Source organism: Podarcis tiliguerta, assembly GCF_965153285.1.
Source record: "Podarcis tiliguerta genome assembly, chromosome: 1".
Taxonomy (NCBI): Eukaryota; Metazoa; Chordata; class Lepidosauria; order Squamata; family Lacertidae; genus Podarcis; species Podarcis tiliguerta.
In genome coordinates this window covers 65,063,682-65,082,352 of record NC_139534.1, presented here as the reverse complement: position 1 = coordinate 65,082,352, position 18,671 = coordinate 65,063,682, and the positions used below count along the sequence as shown (strand labels likewise).

Below are 18,671 nucleotides of genomic sequence, written 5' to 3'. Positions count from 1 at the left end.
ATTTAAAATTTCCAATTTAAAAATTAATGCAAAATAAACACACAAGTTACCGAATTCACAATTTTCTTAAAAGTTCTAATAATCAATTATTTGTAGAATTATGGTTGGGCAGGGAACAAATTCTTCATTCCATTAAATAGTATCAACTTTTCAAAATGAAAGCAAGCTTACAAAATGAAAATAAGCTTTCAGGATATGTTTTACCTGTGATGTTTGGCCCTGTAACTTAGTAAGCTGAGCTGTTCGAATGTTTAAAGACTGACTTCTTGTAACTGTTGCCCCAGAAGAAGACTTCCCACTAACTTTTCTTTCAAGACGACATTTCCCTGGGGATTTCTCCTCCAGTAGCACAGCATCCCAAGGATCTTCTACAACTGTACTACAAGTCACCTTTGCATCATCTTCTGCCGCATACAATATATCCATACTGTCGACTTTCGGTTTACTTAAAGGATCCAAATCCAACCAATCAAATTTACTAATATCACTGGAGTTTTCAGAGGTTGGTAAGTTAACTGTAGATTTAGTAGCAGTCACTTCTAAGTCTGTGCTTGATCTCCCATTTTTCAAAAATTCTGAAGTGCTTGCTATCTTATCAAATACTTTTGCCATTTCAGGGGTAAGTGTTGGCTGATATATAGGCAAACTTCTCTGTGGATGGAAGGCTGAAGTAGCAGGCAGTGCATATGTAATGTACTGGGACCTCTCTGGAAGACTTAGATAAATAGGCTTTGAAGACTGGTAAGTGGACATACCTGGATGGAAGCCATTCTGAAAGATACCAACTTGTTTGCTGTAAGAATTTGCTGGGTAAATAGAAGGTACAGTGCAAGAAGGCGGCCCAGGAAACCCAGGTGTCCACTGTCCTCTTTGAATAGTAGGGTTGGCATAAAACTGTGAAGAAAATGATGAACTCAGAATAGGAGTTGCTGGCAACATGGTGTGTTTGCTTGACTCAGAACTGTCCTCAAGTAGTAGTTTCTCTAGCTCAGCATGGCTTAGTTTTTCTATCTCAATTGTATTTAACTTATCATCCATCTTTCTCTTGGCATCGGACTCTGGAAACACCATAAGATCATGGTCCTGTTTCCTGTGGGATTGTACAGTTGGCCAAGAGTTGCTTAAAATGTCAACACTTTGTCTGTTACCAGCTACCACTCTTTCCTTTTGCATCTTAGCTAGAGCCTCAGCTTCCATCTGCAGCGCCTCCTCTTTGTCCACTTCTTTTGCCTTTGCTGTGCCCAAAGATGGTGATGAACGCTGTTTGACTTCATTGCTGCTAGTTATTTGTGCCATGCCGTGAAAACAGATGTCCATTAACAACTCCAGTCACCTCTTCTGCAAATCCTTGGCCCCAAAATGTTCAAAGCCAGATTCAGAAGCACTGGAAGGAGAGAGAAAAACACTCGTTAGAAACAAAATGAACTATATTTGCAAAATCAAAGAAAAAGTATTTCAAAATGGTAGATTTCTAAAACCGCTTCAAGAACTAGGTCCAAGCTTTTGTTGTATGCTTGTAAAATGAAAAACAATGTAGTATCAGTCAGCAACCATTTGTCTCATTTCTCAAACCAGCTGCATATGCATTTTGTTTGCGCTAAGTAACCTATAGAATTTTGTGTTATGAGGCAGCACATAAATGCAATGAATGAAGTAATAAAATTAACCTATGCTTAAATAATTCCTGCTCCTGCTTCTGCTTCCTTTTGTGTTATTCAGGTGCACAGTCCCAAGGACTGTTGGTTTCTAATAAAGCCTAGGTTCTTCATCTGTGAGACAGACACACATAACCCAAGTAGAGGGGAACATGCAAACCCTAAGATTGACGTGTGAGTGTGATCAAATTTTGTAGGTAGTCGGAGAACAGGGGCTGAAAAAGTGCAGCCACTCAAGTTTCAGCAAGCATGCTGTTCAGACTTCCATTGGTGTCAGGGTTAGCTCTGGCTACCCTTCTTCCACTATTTCCAACAGAGCTGAATAGGGTAGATAAGCACAGGCATTAGAATTCAGCAAAAGAACATAGGTGATGGGAATAAACAAATAAGAGTGTTACTCAGTGGCTGCATTCACACATAACACTAAGACTAAGCAAGAAATGTATATAAAATATTTCAGCTGTAATTAACAGCAGCTACTCACAGCTACATATTTCTCATAATTATTAGAACAAGTGCATTGTTCTAATGGTGATCCCAGGGTGGTTTACAGCATATCATAAAATATACAACCCAAGACATACATTAATTAAAAAGTGTCATTAGTAAATCCAATTAATAAACACAACAGCATGAGAAGACCTAAAGAAACTGTGTCCTTCACAGGTTTACCCCAAATGCCTGGGACAACAGGTAAATCCACCAAAGTCCACCATCTGCACTCCCACAGGAAGAGAGTTCTACTGGGCACGGGGTGGGGGTGGGGTTTGCACAAAAAAAGAGAAAGTGCTCTTTTATGTCACCACACAGTGGACTAACTCCATCAACATGAGAAACAACGCTTCCCTTGGGAGAAGGCCCTTTGAAAAGTAACTGAGGCCCAGCGCATGAAGGACTTTAAAAGCCAATAATTGCTCTTAGATAACTGCACACAGACACACCTGCTTATGCTTTTGTGTCAGCATTCTGTACTAGCAGTCATCTCCAGACCATCTTCAAGGGCAATCCAATATTGAGTGCATTGCAATAGTTCCAATTAGAGACTACAGGAGCCTAGATCATCATGGCATGGCTATCTAGATGGCATTGCTAGCACATCAGCCTGACCGGGTAATAGGCACTCCTTGCATTTGAGGCAAATTGTGCCTCAAAGTGAGACCACTGAATCCAGGAGTACCCTCAGAATATGGAGGGTATATGGAATATGCTCACTGAGAGGCGAGTGCAGTTTACTGTACACCCAACTGCTAAATACAGCATCTGTCCATCAACAGTGTCTCTACCTTCTCAGTACTGAGCTTCCATTTATTGGCCCTCATGATCATCCAACGCATTACTGCCTCCAGACAACAGTTCAGCACTGAGACAGTTTCATATGGTTCAGGTGGAATAAAGAAATAAAACTGTGTGTCATCCAAATATTGGTTATGCCAAACTGGGAGTTCCATTAACACTAGAGGAAGCAGTTAGGGTGATGCTATCTGTCAATTCCTCCTTCCCCTCCATCCCCCGCTGTGGAAGGTTGGGTCTGCTGGGTCTCTCAGCGGCTTTTGATACCATCAATCATGACATCCTTCTGGACCACATAGAGGAGCTGGGGGCATTGTTATACAGTGGTTCTGCTCCTTTCTCCTGGGCCATGTCCAGAAAGTGGTGTTGAGAGATGAGTGTTCAGACCCCTGGGCTCTCACTTGTGGGGTGTCTCAGGGTTCCATCCTCTCTCCCATGCTTTTTAACATCTACATGAAGCCACTGGGAGAGATCATCAGGGGGTTTGGTTTCATCAGTATGCAGATGATACCCAGCTCTACCTCTCTTTTAAATCAGATGTAGTGAAGGCAGTGAAGGTCCTGTGTGAGTGCCTGGAGGCAGTTGGAGGATGGATGGCAGCTAATGGATTGAAGTTGAATCCTAACAAGACAGAAGTACTGTTTTGGGGGGACAGGGGGCAGGCTGGTGTGGAGGACTCCCTGGTCCTGAATGGGGTAACTGTGCCCCTGAAGGACCAGGTGCGCAGCCTGGGAGTCATTTTGGACTCACAGATGTCCATGGAAGTGCAGGTCAATTCTGTGTCCAGGGTAGCTGTCTACCAGCTCCATCTGGTACACAGGCTGAGAACCTACCTGCTCGCAGACTGTCTCACCAGAGTGGTGCATGCTCTAGTTATCTCCTGCTTAGACTACTGCAACACGCTATACATGGGGCTACCTTTGAAGGTGACCTGGAAACTGCAACTAATCCAGAATGTGGCAGCTAGACTGGTGACTGAGAGTGGCCACTGAAACCATATAGCACTGGTCCTGAAAGATCTACATTGGCTTCCTGTATGTTTCCGAGCACAATTCAAAGTGTTGGTGCTGATCTTTAAAGCCCTAAATGGCCTTGGCCCAGTACAGTGGTACCTCAGGTTCCATATGCTTCAGGTTACATACGCTTCAGGTTACAGACTCCACTAACCCAGAAATAATACCTCGGGTTAAGAACATTGCTTCAGGATGAGAACAGAAATCACGTGGCGGTGGCGCAGCAGCAGCGGGAGGCCCCATTAGCTAAAGTGGTGCTTCAGGTTAAGAACAGTTTCAGGTTAAGAACGGACCTCCAGAACGAATTAAGTATGTAACCAGAGGTACCACTGTATACCTGAAGGAACGTCTCCACCCACATCGTTCAGCCCGGACACTGAGGTCCATTGCCGAGGGCCTTCTGGTGGTTCCCTCATTGTGAGAAGTGAGGTTATAGGGAACCAGGCAGAGGGCCTTCTTGGTAGTGACGCCCACCCTGTGGAACGCCCTCCCATTCAGATGTCAAGGAAATAAACAACTATCCATCTTTTAGAAGACATCTGAAGGAAGCCCTGTTTAGGGAAGTTCCTAGTGTTTTTTTGAAGTTTTATTCTGTTTTTGATGTTCTGTTGAAAGCTGCCCAGAGTAACTGGGGAAACCCAGCCACATGGGTGGGGTAGAAATAAATTATTATTATTATTATTATTATTATTATTATTATTATTATTATTATTGGATGCTCCAGCAGTATGAGTATGATGAGTATGAGATGCAGTGTAGGTATCTGCATGAAAAATAGGCAACAATATTTCCTGGTTTCTCCAAAGGGAAACCTATGCTGGATCTTGGAACTGACACCCTCAAATTTAACCCGCTATCCTTATTTAATGCACTATCCATATAATTTTCTGGTTGCAGAATATTAAATCTTATGTGATGAAAGACATGGAAGACATTAAAACAGCTGCCAGAGGCATGTGCAGTATAGTTAATAAGATGATACAATACTGGCATCTTTGCAAACAAAAAACATTGGATTAAATCTTGAAGCCACTGGCATTTAAGGAGATAGAGAAGGCGTATAACATCAGTAGCAGATATCCCTGGCACGCCCTGGCAAAGCTGGAAAAAATCTATTCAAAACTGGGAAATTTCTAGATGAACTAATGGTCTGACTCTGTACAAAGCAGCTTCACATATCAAAACATTCAAATGAGTTCAGCATGCCAACATTGAATATGTCACTATAAAAATAGTTATGTTAATGGGATCTTTACTTCTGCAGCACAAAGTGGCAAGAGCAACATAGGCAGAATGACAAAAAAGCCTGCCACAAAGGACAATGGAATGTGGTGGGTGGAGGACAAACATTCCTCAGGGGAAAAGATCCAGTATGAAGATATGTGGGGATATTAAGTATGAAACCATAGGGAGAATCCCCGGGAAATGTGAATTTCCCTCAGTTTTCCCAGTTTTATTTCTGCTTTCAGGATTGTCACACCTTACTTCTCGCTTTCCTGTTCCCAACTTGACATGCTAAAGCAAAAATACAACTAACAGTGAACTTGTGAATAAGTTTCAATACTTGCAGAATCAGGACTTTAACTATGGCCTGTTTTGTACTGGTGCCAGAAGCAACAGATTTTCTAATCATTTATAGTTTATTTTTCTCCTCTGTACGTCAGTGCATACTAAATATAGAGATTCCATAAATATATTAACTTCCACTGAATAGCTATAAATAAGTACAACCTACACTTATACTCCTACCATATACTGTACACTTCAGTTCTTATTGGCTGCTGCCTCAAATAAAACTGTACACATTAAACTTTTACATTTCTTATGCCTCTTGAATAACAAGACCTTTACTCTTTTGTGAAACATAAAACTGCCCAATGAGTCACTTGAACAGCAAATAGTTAAGATCAAAAACCAGTATCATATACAAGTGAAGTTTAACTTGAATGTAGCAATTTTGCTCTTTTCTGTTTACCACAGCATCATGTCTCAATTCTGTGAAACTATGGGTGGTATTCAACTGAGTTTTACTCAGGACACATTGAAATTGACGAGCATGAATAAGTTAGGTAAATATATTTCAGTGGGTCTACTCTGAGTAAAACAAAGCTGAATCCCACCCTGCGACATGATTCCTCTTCAGAAAACTGCAGTTGCAAAATAATACAGAATGCATTGTATATGTCCTCCCTACCAGCTTCTGTAACAAAAAGCTAGTAAGAAGTATAAACACTCAGAACACTTCTAAGCTTTCTCGCAGCAAAGAGACTACACATCCAAGAAGTCTAAAGGGATAAAAACTCAGCATTTGAGCGTCAGATCTTTAAAAGTAAACACACTTTTAAATAATAAAAGGCCAACAAGTAAAATCAATTAAGCTCTTCAGTATCCCAGTAAACAAAGATACTTATATGATACAAAATATAAAACAGCCAGTAACAAATATTGCTCCTTATATTTGGTGTCCACAAATACAATCAAATACCACTAGTGTCTGAACCTAGAATCAGAGAGTTCTACTATAGTTCCTATAAGCACCCATGGCAACATTACAGTGTTTTGTTAAGCTGTCCTAGCATCTATTAGCACACCCCAGGAATAACACCGGTGATACTCAAATCTGGCTGCATGTATTAAACGTTTCCCAGCCCAACTGCTGCTTTACAACTTGTGGTACCCAAGGGCCTTTGGCCATAAAAACCTGCTCCTATGCACCACAGCATCTATATTACCACCGTTAATTACTACTTTGAGGCTTGATCACATGGACACCGGTGATACACCAGCAGCATTTGCAACTACTGTCAGCACACGCTGGAGTGCGAGCAATCGTATGTCTCTCGGTTGCGTGCCAACCTGCCCAAGGATGCTCAAGCCGCAATTTATTAGGCCCCCCACAAACCAAACCCGTGGGAATTTGTTTCGGTGAGTCAAAACTACAGCTTGTTCTCCGTCTCTCGACGCAATACGATTAGCGGGAAGACGCAGTCATCTGCGTGTGCCAAAAAAACCCAAAACAAAACAACTGCTCTGCAAGGCCGCGAAGGCGAGGGGGTGGGTGGGAGGAGTGGGAAAGCGAGAGACTATTCCTCGGCTGCCCTATTTCTCGCAAGGCAGCATGGAGGAGGCCTCCTTATCTGCTCCAGCGTCTCCTTACTCCAAAGTGGAGCCACACGCAGGCAGCTCCTCCTCGGCGCCACCTTAATTGGCTGGCCTCGGGCGCCAGACGACCCAAGCAGACCAGCCCCCCTCATTCATTCCTCCTCCTCCTCTAGGGGAGTTAGCGAAGAAGCCCCTCGGCGGGCGCCTTGGGGTTGAGTATGCCTTGGGGGTTTTCGGGGACCGAGCGGGGAAGCGCGGCCTCAGCGGCGAGGAAGAAGGCGGCCCAGAGAGGCTGAGCGCGGGGATGCGCCCCCTGGGAGCCGCGTTTCGCCTGCAGCAAACGCCCCCCGAGGGGTCTCTCCCGTTCCCTTCTCCTCCCCCTCGCAGCCTTCCAGACTCGCCCTCACCTCAGCGAGCCTCCATCCCGAAGCACCAGCCGTCGCCGCAGCCATTTCCCGTCGTCCCCGCCGCGGAGAAACTTACTGGCGAGCTCGACTCCAAGCCCGCTTCTCCTCCTCCTCCTGCTGCTTCCCCGCCTCTTTCGCTCCCCGCGCTGGGATGGCTGTTGCTGCCGCGCGTCCACTTCCGGCTCTTAGCCAGGGGAGGCCGGCTGAGGGAAGGGGCGGCGAAGGCGGAGCCGCAGCAGGGAGGCCGGGTCGAGCGCTGGGCTCGTGAGGAGCTGGCTGCTTTGAAGCACGCTGATAGGATACGGGCTTTTTCAAATGTTGGGAGCAAGCTTTCGGATGCTACAGGACGCTTCGTCGAGCTTAGACGTGCAAGAAGGGCCACAGAAACACCCTTCTCGGGTTGCTGCCCCGTAGAGTTACCCGCCCCTCCACCACACACATCCCAGCCCGCCTTCCTTGGGTAACAGCTGCAGGACAAAACATTCTGCGGGTAAAGCCTTTCCCAGCCTTCGGGTTGCAGTGAGGGGAATAACTTCACCAGTTGAATTTTCTTCACGTGGCTGTTGCACAGGAGGGGGGGGAGGAGTTTACAACCATTCCTACACGCTGTACCTTAACTTGTTACGTCATTCTCGGCGCATGCACTTTTAATTGCTCTCGGAAGTGCCTGGATACTGACCAAGGTGCGATACATCGTCACCTGAAGGCTGCCCTTTTCCCACATCGTCCTGCCACGTGGGCCAGTGAGCAATGTACGAGGCAATCTGTGCCAGCTAGTGTTTCGTACTAGAAATACTTTTTAGGGGGTGTCATCTGTTTCTCACAGTGCACTTTTCACAGCTGCATGACAGAAATTCAGCAGGTAGTGTTCAACTTCGTGCTTGAGAAAGCCTCATTTCGTATTTCTGCTTGCCACAAAGCAGCTTCAAGGAACAGGATCCCTGCCAGGAAAGCATAAGGGTGGGGTGGAAACTTAAGCTTTCCACTAATCTCTTGCCAGATAGCAAAATTCCTCACCCCCAAAATAGTAGAACTATTATTGGTATAACTAACTCTTCGAACTAGAGCTTCAAAAAGTGGCCTGGAGTGGCAACTGGGATGAGAACTTAGAAGGCACAGTCTCAACACTAGTTGTTTTCTACGAAAATCAAAACCCTCCCACTTCTCATCTCACTGGCTGTCTCCTATAATGGGTGGAGGCAAACAACAGTGGGGTGACCGAAAGGGGTTGGATTTCATGCTTCGTCCCAGACAACGTGACTTTTGTTCCTGAGGACGTGCTGTTTATGGCAGCATCTATGATCAGCACGTCAGGACTAGGTTGGAGATGTCACCAGTGTCTGCATTTTACAGCAGTAAGGACAACATGATGGTCATTTACTTTACTCCTTGACGATAAGCTTATATTCCAGGGGGAGGAATGATCTATTTTAAACACAGTACAGTATATCACTAGAGTGAATATTAGGACACTGCCTGTACAAATGTGATTGTTGGACTTGGAACAATAATTCTGCTTCTAAACCAACACATATTTCTAAAAACGACCCAAAAGTAATTGTTTAGTTGGCACTGGTTAAATGATTCATTCACAAGTTAGCTTCTACTGAGCGCAGGTTTGTATAGTGATAGTAAATAGATTCAAAGAAGAGAGGAAGAGTAAACAATCATTTCCTGTTCCTGCCATTAGATCTAAGTAAGAATGTTTTGAATTACTGGAAACTTGCATAAAAAATGTGAGCTGGTATGCAAATACAGGAACATTGAACTTTATCATGTGCTACAGGGAAAAGACTGAACGTACCCAAGGGAAAATAAACTAAAACAAGACATATGAAGTAATATCAATTGAAAGAGCAGACTAGGTCTGAAAAATAGAATTAGGCAGTATATTTTCAGGTTAGACTAGGCAAACAGCTATTACATAATGCATGTTTAATATCAATGGAAACAATCGTTCAAAAAATATTAGAAATAAAGAAGGAGAAATAAAAGTATTGTCATTGAATTTGGTTATACAATTTTGACAGTATATAAAGATGTTAAAGGCTGAGGTTCAGTCTTTTTTTCCTGTAATGTATTATGACAAAACTCAAAACAAAAAACATTTAATTCCTAGTGAAGGTGAAATTTAATGAAAAAAATACTTTAACTGCTTTTGCTAAATTTAAACTAATATTGTTAAAATTACACCTATATAAGCCAGGAGTTGCCCAGCGATATGAGAAATGGACAAAGTACACAGTAGTTTGTATGCCGCTCAGTCCTGCTTCCCTCATAATCGTCTCTTTACTTTTTTTTTTGTTAGGTTGTATTAAATCAGACTTAGACTTTTGTTCCAATGAACACAGTGAAACACACATCCAAATAAACATGCATAGGATTGTGCTGCTTGAATATTTAAAATGCCAGTAAGACCATAAGGCTATTTAAAATCTCTTAAATACCTTGTAATTGCATCACTTCTTAGAAATCAGTTGCTTGACTGAAGTTGGAACATCCTGACATGTCACAAAATTTGCAGACAGTGTGTCTGAGATATGCACAATTCTCCGCAGAGTAATAACACTTGAAATAAGCCCAGAGTTTTATTTAGGGAGTTTTTCAGTGTGGAATCCTGATATTAAAAACTGGGCTAAATTTACCTCTGATTAGTCCAAGGATACAGGAGGACAGAGGGAAAGGTAATTTCATACTTTTACATGTGTATGCCTCCCTCCTTTCTTTCCTCCTTTGTGGAACTCAAAGAAGAGTACCGTATTTTTCGCCCGATAGGACACACTTTTCCCCCTCCAAAAATGAAGGGGAAATGTGTGTGCGTCCTATGGGGCGAATGCAGGCTTTTGCTGAAGCCTGGAGAGCGAGGGGGGTCGGTGCGCACTGACCCCTCTCGCTCTCCAGGCTTCAGGAAGCTCTCCGCTAGCCGTGGGAGAGCTGCGCGAAGTCGCGCAGCTCTCCCACGGCTTGCGGATAGCAGCCTGTTCAGGGGGCTGGGGTCAGGGGAAGCTTGGGCTTCCCCCGCCCCAGACCCGCACCTGGGGGGGGGGGAATAAATTATTTTTTCTTTATTTCCCCCCAAAAAACCTAGGTGCGTCCTATGGGCCGGTGCGCCCTATGGGACGAAAAATACGGTACAAGTGGTTCCCAGGCAGTCATCCATCCAGGCACTCATCTGCTTAGCTTCAGCAAAGTGGTGGCCTCATGCAATTAGACCATAAAGGTAAAGGGACCCCTGACCATTAGGTCGAGTCGTGACCGACTCTGGATTTGCGGCGCTCATCTCACTTTATTGGCCGAGGGAGCCAGCTACAGCTTCCGGGTCATGTGGCCAGCATGTCTAAGCCACTTTTGACGAACCAGAGCAGTGTGTGGAAATGCCGTTTACCTTCCGCCAGAGCAGTACCTATTTACTTGCACTTCGACGTGCTTTCGAACTGCTAGGTGGGCAGGAGCTGGGACCAAGCAACGAGAGCTCACCCCGTCGCGGGGATTCGAACCGCCGACCTTCTGATCGGCAAGTCCTAGACTCTGTAGTTTAACCCACAGCGCCACCATACCCTGAGATAATATCTTACAACATTTGTATGGAATTGACTCAGAATATTTTCTATTTTCCATAAAACTACTGAATTATTAGACAAATTATTAGACAAATGTTGCATGGAAATAATAAATGGAACAAATGAATAAATAAATGGAACAAATAAATGGAACATACTGTACAACCCTATAACCTGGTTCACAAATCACTTTAAACTACGGTATTGTTAACTATGGTTTAAAGGTCAACATGCAGCATATACTACTGAAAATTGCAACCACTCCGTTCCTACCCGACCCCTGCTACTGGTGTGCTGCTGGGACCTAAAATGTGGCTTGGTTTAGTCAGTGTTATGTTGAAGTTGGGCACATTCTTTGTTTGCTGGGGGAAAACAAACCATGAGCCTGCATTTGGACACAATGCTAAGCCAAACTGTGGCTTAGCTCCCTGCCACCACAAGAGCAGCAGGAGGATGGGAAGAGCAAAGCAGCTGTGATTTTTCAGCCTGTGCACCAGCACACTGTATTCACCTTTAAACCACAATTAAGCTTAACTAAGCAGTATGCAGACGCTGACAATGTTGGAAATAAGGGACCCTCTTTAATCCTTTTCATAAACAGCATATGGAAACATTAGTACTGAGTAGTTCTTTTTCCTCCCTTATCTATTTAAAACATTTTATGCTACTTTTCCATTTTAAAATATTAAAAAGCTGATCTCAAAGGTAACAACATATCCTAAAGAAATTATTTAGAACACTCAATAATGGCTCCATTTATAAATAAAGGCAAAATGAGCAATTAATAGGAATATTAGCTAGGGTTACTATATGGATACCACCTTTGGTTGGATGGTTACCACCTTTGTCTCTACACTTATCCATATAGTTTCCTTCCTTCCCATATTCTGTATGTTGTGATAACTGCAACGTACCACCTATGTCTCAGTGCCTCTTGCCATGGAACTCTGTAGGTCAGGAAGAAAGACATATTCAATACCTTTTTTTTCTCTTCTTCATCATTGGTTAGCTGCTGGGACTGGGAGGGGAGGGCGGGGAGAGGAAATGGGAAAGCTTGATAGGATTAATGTCCACCTCCTGTCCTCTGTCTGGTTCACACAAGAAGCAGTCACACATAATTTTGGAATATCTTATGTATGCTGACTTTTATTGCTGTTGAAGACCTTCACTATGGTTGAGACAATATTAACTTACAAATGAGGCTCTGGTGTGTTGGATCGAGTCACGTAGGTCTATCAAAACATATCTAAATTGTTGTTCTGGAAAAATATCACAATCCAAAAGATCCATAATAGTTAAATAGGGCCCTACAGTTTTAAAAACAACCATTACATAAAAAAGTATATTGTGGGACTATACTGTGAAACAGTGTTTATGTTTTTTGCAGAGATTGCAATTTTATCAGTGTGATGGATTGTGAAAGTAGGTCAAAACCTTGATTAAGGATTACTGTGCTGTGGTGGTAATGTTTTAAAGCAGTCAGCACATTAACTAATCACTGTGGGTTCATACTCACACTAGAGTCCACAAGTGGGGTAAAAATGACTGTGGCCCACCAGTTACAAAACAGTAATACAGAGCCAGAACAAAATGGTGATGGGCTGAGGCAAAGATTGGCATAATCAGCTAGGAATAACTAACATTTTCTATTGATATGTAATCTCTCTTTGGAAATTGCCACATTGCTTGTCCCTGTTATTTCCTTGTGGTAGGGATTTCCACAGTACTGTGGAAGTACAGTAATGTCTGTACTGTACTTAGCTTTCTTCCAGCTAAGTACAGACATTAGCTCTGGAGGTGTTGTAATTGACCTTCTAATTTGAGGCAGGATTTGCTGAACTATAGACTCTAAGTCAGACCTATTTGGCCTACCACTTCCTTTTTAAAAAAAAAAATGCTCTCACAAGAAGTAAATAAGGAGGCCGTTTACAGGATAAAGGAAGTCTTTTATTTTTATGTTATGTTTTCTTTTTGTAAGGGGATAGGAGTTTAATTTTGATAATTAAATTGTCAATGGTGGTGGGTTTGTTTGTATGTATGAGTTGTTGTGGACTATGTTTAAAAAAATTACTCTGCATCCCCCTGGAAATATACCTTCTTTAAGCGAACATACAGAAAGGTGCTGCAGCACGCCTGCCCGCCTTCCTTTCTGTTCCTGTTTAATAATAATATTCAATCTCCCTTCCTAATTTCCTTCAATGCTCCCTCAGTCTCTTTCCATTCAGAGAAAGTCGGGGTGGGGGCTTCCTGGCTCAGCAGGAGACTTAACTGGAGGAAGGAGGACAGAGTGTGTGTGTATGGAGCAAGGGGACCCAAAGGCGTTGAAGTAGCCCTAGACTGAGTCTTCTCCTTTTTTCCTTTCCTTCAGTCTGACGGTTGCTTCTGTTCCCCTCCCTTACTTTCCCTCACAGGCAGCTAACATGTCAAGGACCTTGAGGAGCTGGAACTAGCACTGAGGATCTCCTTGAGAGGCCATCAGGAGGAGACACCTGCTGAGGAACATTTTTGCTGTCATGGGAGAAGGTGGGCCCGCCTTCCAGTCCTCAGGAATACTGGCACCAAAAGGTCCGGGTCTGGGCTAAAGAACAACAGCACAGTATGCACTCACAGACTCAAGAGTCGTTGCGTGGCTTGTAAGCAAGCAATTCCTGAAACATCTTCACTACCAGCAGCTGTGGTTAGGGTGTGGTCTACAAGAAGGGAGTTTACAAGGTCTCCCTCTCGGGCCTTCTGTTCTCTGGAAACAACATAGGTTTTGGGCTCCTTGGTGTAATTTGCATGCTTTGCTGTGTTGTATCTTGCCTGAACTCTCTGTGATACTGACCTTTGACCGTTGCTTGACTTTGCCTCTGGATCATGTTTTGGACCTGAAATTATCCCCTCCGCTTGACCCTGGTTTGTTTGGACTGTGCTGCACCTTCAGCTTTGCTCTCCTTGGTGAATATTTTGCCAAGTTGCTTATAAATCCTGTGTGGGCCCTGAGGACACCCACTGGAATGTGACACAGCAAGAAGGAATTGCAGCTGTTCACTTAAGACTAGTGAAAGTAAAGGGGTACGCTCAGGTGAGTGGTTCCTTGTCCCTGGATGGACTGTAAGAATTTACAGTAGCCTATTCCTATCTGCATAGCCCCATCCTGGGTTTTATTACTTGGTCACATTAAGTGTTGGAACTGATTGATCTGGCCTAGTTATCTCTGAAAGAACCAGCAGAATAATACATGTTATTCTTGGCTTGTTTTTTTACTGCAACTTATCTGCAGGCTAAAGAATACCAATTATCCTACAAAAAGAGAGAAAAAGACTCAGTAAAAGAATATAGTAAAAGAAATTTAGGGAAGTTTTTAATGTTTTACTGTGCTTTTAATTCTGTTGGGAGCTGCCCAGAGTGGCTGGGGAAACCCAGCCAGATGGGCGGGGGAAAATAATAAAAAATATTATTATTATTAAGTGAGGAAGGGGAAGCAGCAGTAATAAGGGGAATGCCAAAAAGTAGAACATGATGGACGAGATAAAGCTAGTCAATTAATATCAAAAACCCTAAACAATCCTTTTGGATTGAAGACCCTCTTGCCATATAACAATCTGCTTTTTAACTTCTCCCATTTTCAAAAGTGGTTTCTCAAGCAGTGTGAGCAAAAGGAGGGACAGCTGTTTAAGATACACGAGTCTCAATCTTTAATGTAGAAAACTCATTGCATGGTTCTTATGCATTGCCAGGCGTAATTTTAAAATTTGTTCACACATTTTAATCTATGCAGGCAGTAAGTGCATAAATGTTTTCCCTGGGTACTAGACCTAATTGATCCATGTTAGCCGCTGAAATCAATTACTAATTTTGTTGTTCAGCTTTCTATTTCATTAGTTCTTCCAAAAGTACTGATTTTTGGCCATTCTATATTCAATTATCTAAACCCTGAAGAATCCACCTCCCTGTGCTTCTTCATATTTTGCTGGTGAGATCATGTTGTTCCTTGACATAATTGACACATTGCTGTGCAGCTTCAAACAAAGTCTAACCAAGGCTGCAGTTGTGACTATTGATTGTGGAGAGCAATGACAATTAGATTTCTCTGCAGTTACTCTAAAACGGCAACCAGTTTGTGTCTGTATAATGGGGGAAGGGGTTAACTGCAAATAAAAAAACTACAAATAAAATTTACTAAACCAGATGGGCAAAATAGATTTTTATTTTTTTTTTAATTCCTGTACATGGAACCCTTCATCAGGCGGAATGGAAAGGTGATTTGTTTTCCACTTAGGTTGTCTCTGCACTCAGAGGCTGGTGCCCATTGAGACTGCTAGGGCAAAAGGAAGGGAGCCCAACAGTAGGTAGAGCCAATGACAGGCAGAGTCAACTAATTATAGTTTCATCTCCATCCTCCTTCCTGCTGAATTCTTCAGTGGCAACGCTGCCAGAAGCTGCCAGCCAGTGCCATTCTCTAGAGTCTAGACTAGTTGTAATTGCTCCATCAACCCTCCACTGATCCGCATTATACACAAAATGCTCATGGCATTCTGGATCCTCGGGGGATTGGATTTTGTTCTCCATCCCATGTCTACATAAAAGCAGTTCTCTCTCAGTGCCAGGGCAGGGATTAGGATTAGCCTGTTTAGGCAGGATAACTCCTCCTATCTAATTTCTGTTTCTCCTTTTCCAGGGTAATTCTCCATAAGGGAGAGGACACCCTAGATGTGTAGCATTTGATTAAGAAATAAAGCTTTTAAACTTCCATTGTTGTCTGGTTGTTTATCCCTATATCTGTTATGTACTGAGTTGAATAGGATCCAAACTAAAGCAGTCTGATCGGTCCTAGAACAATAGGATCCAAACTGCAGCAGTCTGATTGGTCCTAGAACAATAGGATTCAGAATGCAGCAGTCTGATTGGTCCTAGAACATTGCAGCAGTATGATTGGTCGGCAGGAGCCACCCAATCCAGCTCCAGATAGAAGTGAATCCACAACCTGATTGGCTTACAGGAGAAGTCCGGAATTAGCCAATCACGTGCAGCCCATTGTGTAAATAATGTATATAAAGCAGATACTTTGAGGGGACTTCCATTCCTCCTCACCACTATGAGCTGAATAAAGAGCATGAAATCACTTTGCGACTCTGAGTATATTTCAATATCCTTGCATTGCCTTTCAAATAAAACTCCTCGGCTGTGTTCCCAGACCTGAAAACCTTGTCACACACAGCAAGGCTGTTGTTTTGAAGTTCCAACTCTCAAACGGGATCGTAGCAAAACAGCAACTTCATTGTGCATCTTCTCATAGCTCTACAATTTCTGTGGTTAATTGGAAAAATAATTGAAGTTAATGTGTTGAGAATTATCCAAAGCTTATTCCACATTGCTTTTTTTGTCAGCAGAGACTGGTGTAATAAAATACGTGAAAGCTGCATGTAATTCTTAAAATTAAGTATCTGACTGGCATTTCTCTGTGAATTTTTAAGCATGCTAATTGCTACAGATACCAAATGTTCTTTTCAGATATGTCCTCAATAATGGCAAGTGAAGCAACAATTTAAAACTGAGGGTACATCTTTCTGACATTTAAGATTACAGCTTGGCGCTTGAATAACTCTGTCAAGACCTTAACTGTGCTCATTTATTCAATATTTAAAGTTCTTCTTGTGATAAAGACACTTCTGTATCTACTGGTGCTCGGTGGAAATTAAGAAGGAATTTCAGGCATTAAAATCACATTTATTTCCTTTGATGTTTTATCAGGACTATAAAAGCTTTGTTCTCTATGTGGCCTACTGTCACGGCTCTCAAAGTGTGAGAATGAGATACAGGAAGTTGCTAAGGAGATTGGAGCAATTGCCAAACCCTTCCAAGTCTAGTTCTGTGAATTATTTCATTGGAACAGGAAACAAAGTGCTCTCATACAGCTTTCTTCCAGTAAAACAGGCAGCTGAGTGAACTATCCTGCACCCATACCAGTCTGGTGTTACTCTCAGAAACAATATAACAGTATTTTTTGTTTGCTTGCTTGTTTAGATGCCCCTCACAACCCAAGACTTGAAACTGTATTTTACATAGCTTGTGCATAAATCCAGCGCTGGTTGTTAATAGTAACACACCAGGATCAGGAGAATAGATGAGATCTGTTGAAAAAAGACCCAGTATTAGGAGGATTGACCCTGCGGCAGGATCTGAGAGCCTTGTGGATGCCAGGAAGTGTTTCAATTTGTCTTTCATCACCGAGCCCTACTCTGATAGGAGAACTACAAGATGGATGTATAGGATTATAGCCAAAGTAATGTGCCAAGACCTCACCCTTATAAAAACTTGAAGGCCAGATTTCCTCTGTGTGAGCAGTAAGGGGACTGAGCTTCCTATTGTTTCCTGCCACAGATTCACTTTTTGTTATTGCAACTAACAAGAGTCCTGTTCATGCCTTGTTATACAGATTGTGCATACACATAGCCATTGAAACACACATGGGTCTTTTTTTAGTGTGCTTTTGTACATTGCAGGCTGGTCTGCAATCAGTCAAGAGTTTGCACAGTAGTCTCAGGCCTTCTTCTGCTGCTTCAACAGCCCCATGTTGCATTTGGTCATGCGCAGAATTATGAGTTTTTAAGTAAGGGTTGACACATGTCCCAAATAAGGGAAGGTTTTTAAATTCTGAACCGTCACCACAAGTGGTATTTATTGACAGACATGGGCCGTAGCATCTTGTTTTTTAGAAGTGAAGCTATGCACACAGGCAGGGAGGAGGATTATACACCAGTACTACACTTTTCTTGAGTTACGAGGAAGGGATTTTGGACAGCAACTACTCTGTTGCCAAAACATATGGAAACAAGCCTTAATGAGACTAGCAGAGGAATTTAAATGTAATGAAGGTTTGTTAATTTGAACTAAATCTTTGAATGAACATTGGTTTGGTTTGAAGAACCACATATATTTTCCAGGATATATACCCCAAGAATTGATAGTCATGGAAATGACAGATGATGCATGGCACTGAAAGCATTCTAAATTAAGCATCATTTTCAGGAAGAAACTAGATTTCTTAGCAACAGGTATGTGGTATGTTTTTGCCAAGTGCTATTTCCTCCTTTTTCGAGAAAAGGAAAACACTTGGCAGTCTGCAGATTTTTTTGCTCTCGCTGGGAAATAGATCATGTTTTGCTGCAGCTGTCTGCTAAGAAATGGAACAGTTGTTTTGTGAGGATTACCGGCAATGTGTGTTTCCCTCTTTTCAGTATAAATAATCTTCCCAACTGTAGTGAAAGCACTTTGCTTATTTTGTGTGTGGGTAGCATTTACTGTGGAACAATGTGGCCGACAGCAATAAACACATTTCTTCAAAGTTTAAGATGCAGCAGCACTACATGCTTTTATATTCAGGCCTAGTGAAGATCTGCCAGCTGAGAGACTATAGGATTTGGCATAAGCCCCACAACACAACAGATGGTCCCTTCCAACTCTACAATTCTATGTGTCTATGGATACGCCAGCATAACTCCCCTAATACACCAGTGATCCCCTCCTGAAGCCCCTTTTCCCTGCATTCATATCAATTGGAAGACTTGTGTTTAGGTTTGACCATACAGAAAAAATGTTTATATATAGCACATTTGTTTACAACCTTTAATTTAAAACTATTTTGACCTGCAAGGTGGTGCA

General features: G+C 42.6%; 1 protein-coding gene and 1 long non-coding RNA gene across 3 annotated transcripts in view; one reads left to right on the top strand and one right to left on the bottom strand.

The window, feature by feature from the left end:
- The window catches only part of PIK3C2A (phosphatidylinositol-4-phosphate 3-kinase catalytic subunit type 2 alpha), a 47,295-nt gene extending 39,540 nt beyond the window's left edge, over positions 1 to 7,755 (bottom strand). The window contains exons 1-2 of one of the 2 annotated variants that reach the window (XM_083456416.1): positions 7,544 to 7,755; positions 205 to 1,384 (exon numbers count right to left, since the gene is read on the bottom strand). In XM_083456416.1, coding sequence (XP_083312542.1) covers positions 205 to 1,317 — 1,113 coding nt within the window. In that variant the 5' untranslated portion in view covers positions 1,318 to 1,384; positions 7,544 to 7,755. Of the gene's footprint in view, positions 1 to 204; positions 1,385 to 7,467 lie in introns of both variants that reach the window. The other variant, XM_083456415.1, reaches the window with a different exon arrangement.
- Positions 7,756 to 8,716: 961 nt separating this feature from the next.
- Positions 8,717 to 15,759, top strand: LOC310665538. Its single transcript, XR_014505512.1, has 2 exons — positions 8,717 to 8,822; positions 13,439 to 15,759. It is a non-coding gene; the product is annotated as an uncharacterized lncRNA (long non-coding RNA).
- The last annotated feature ends 2,912 nt before the right edge of the window (positions 15,760 to 18,671 follow it).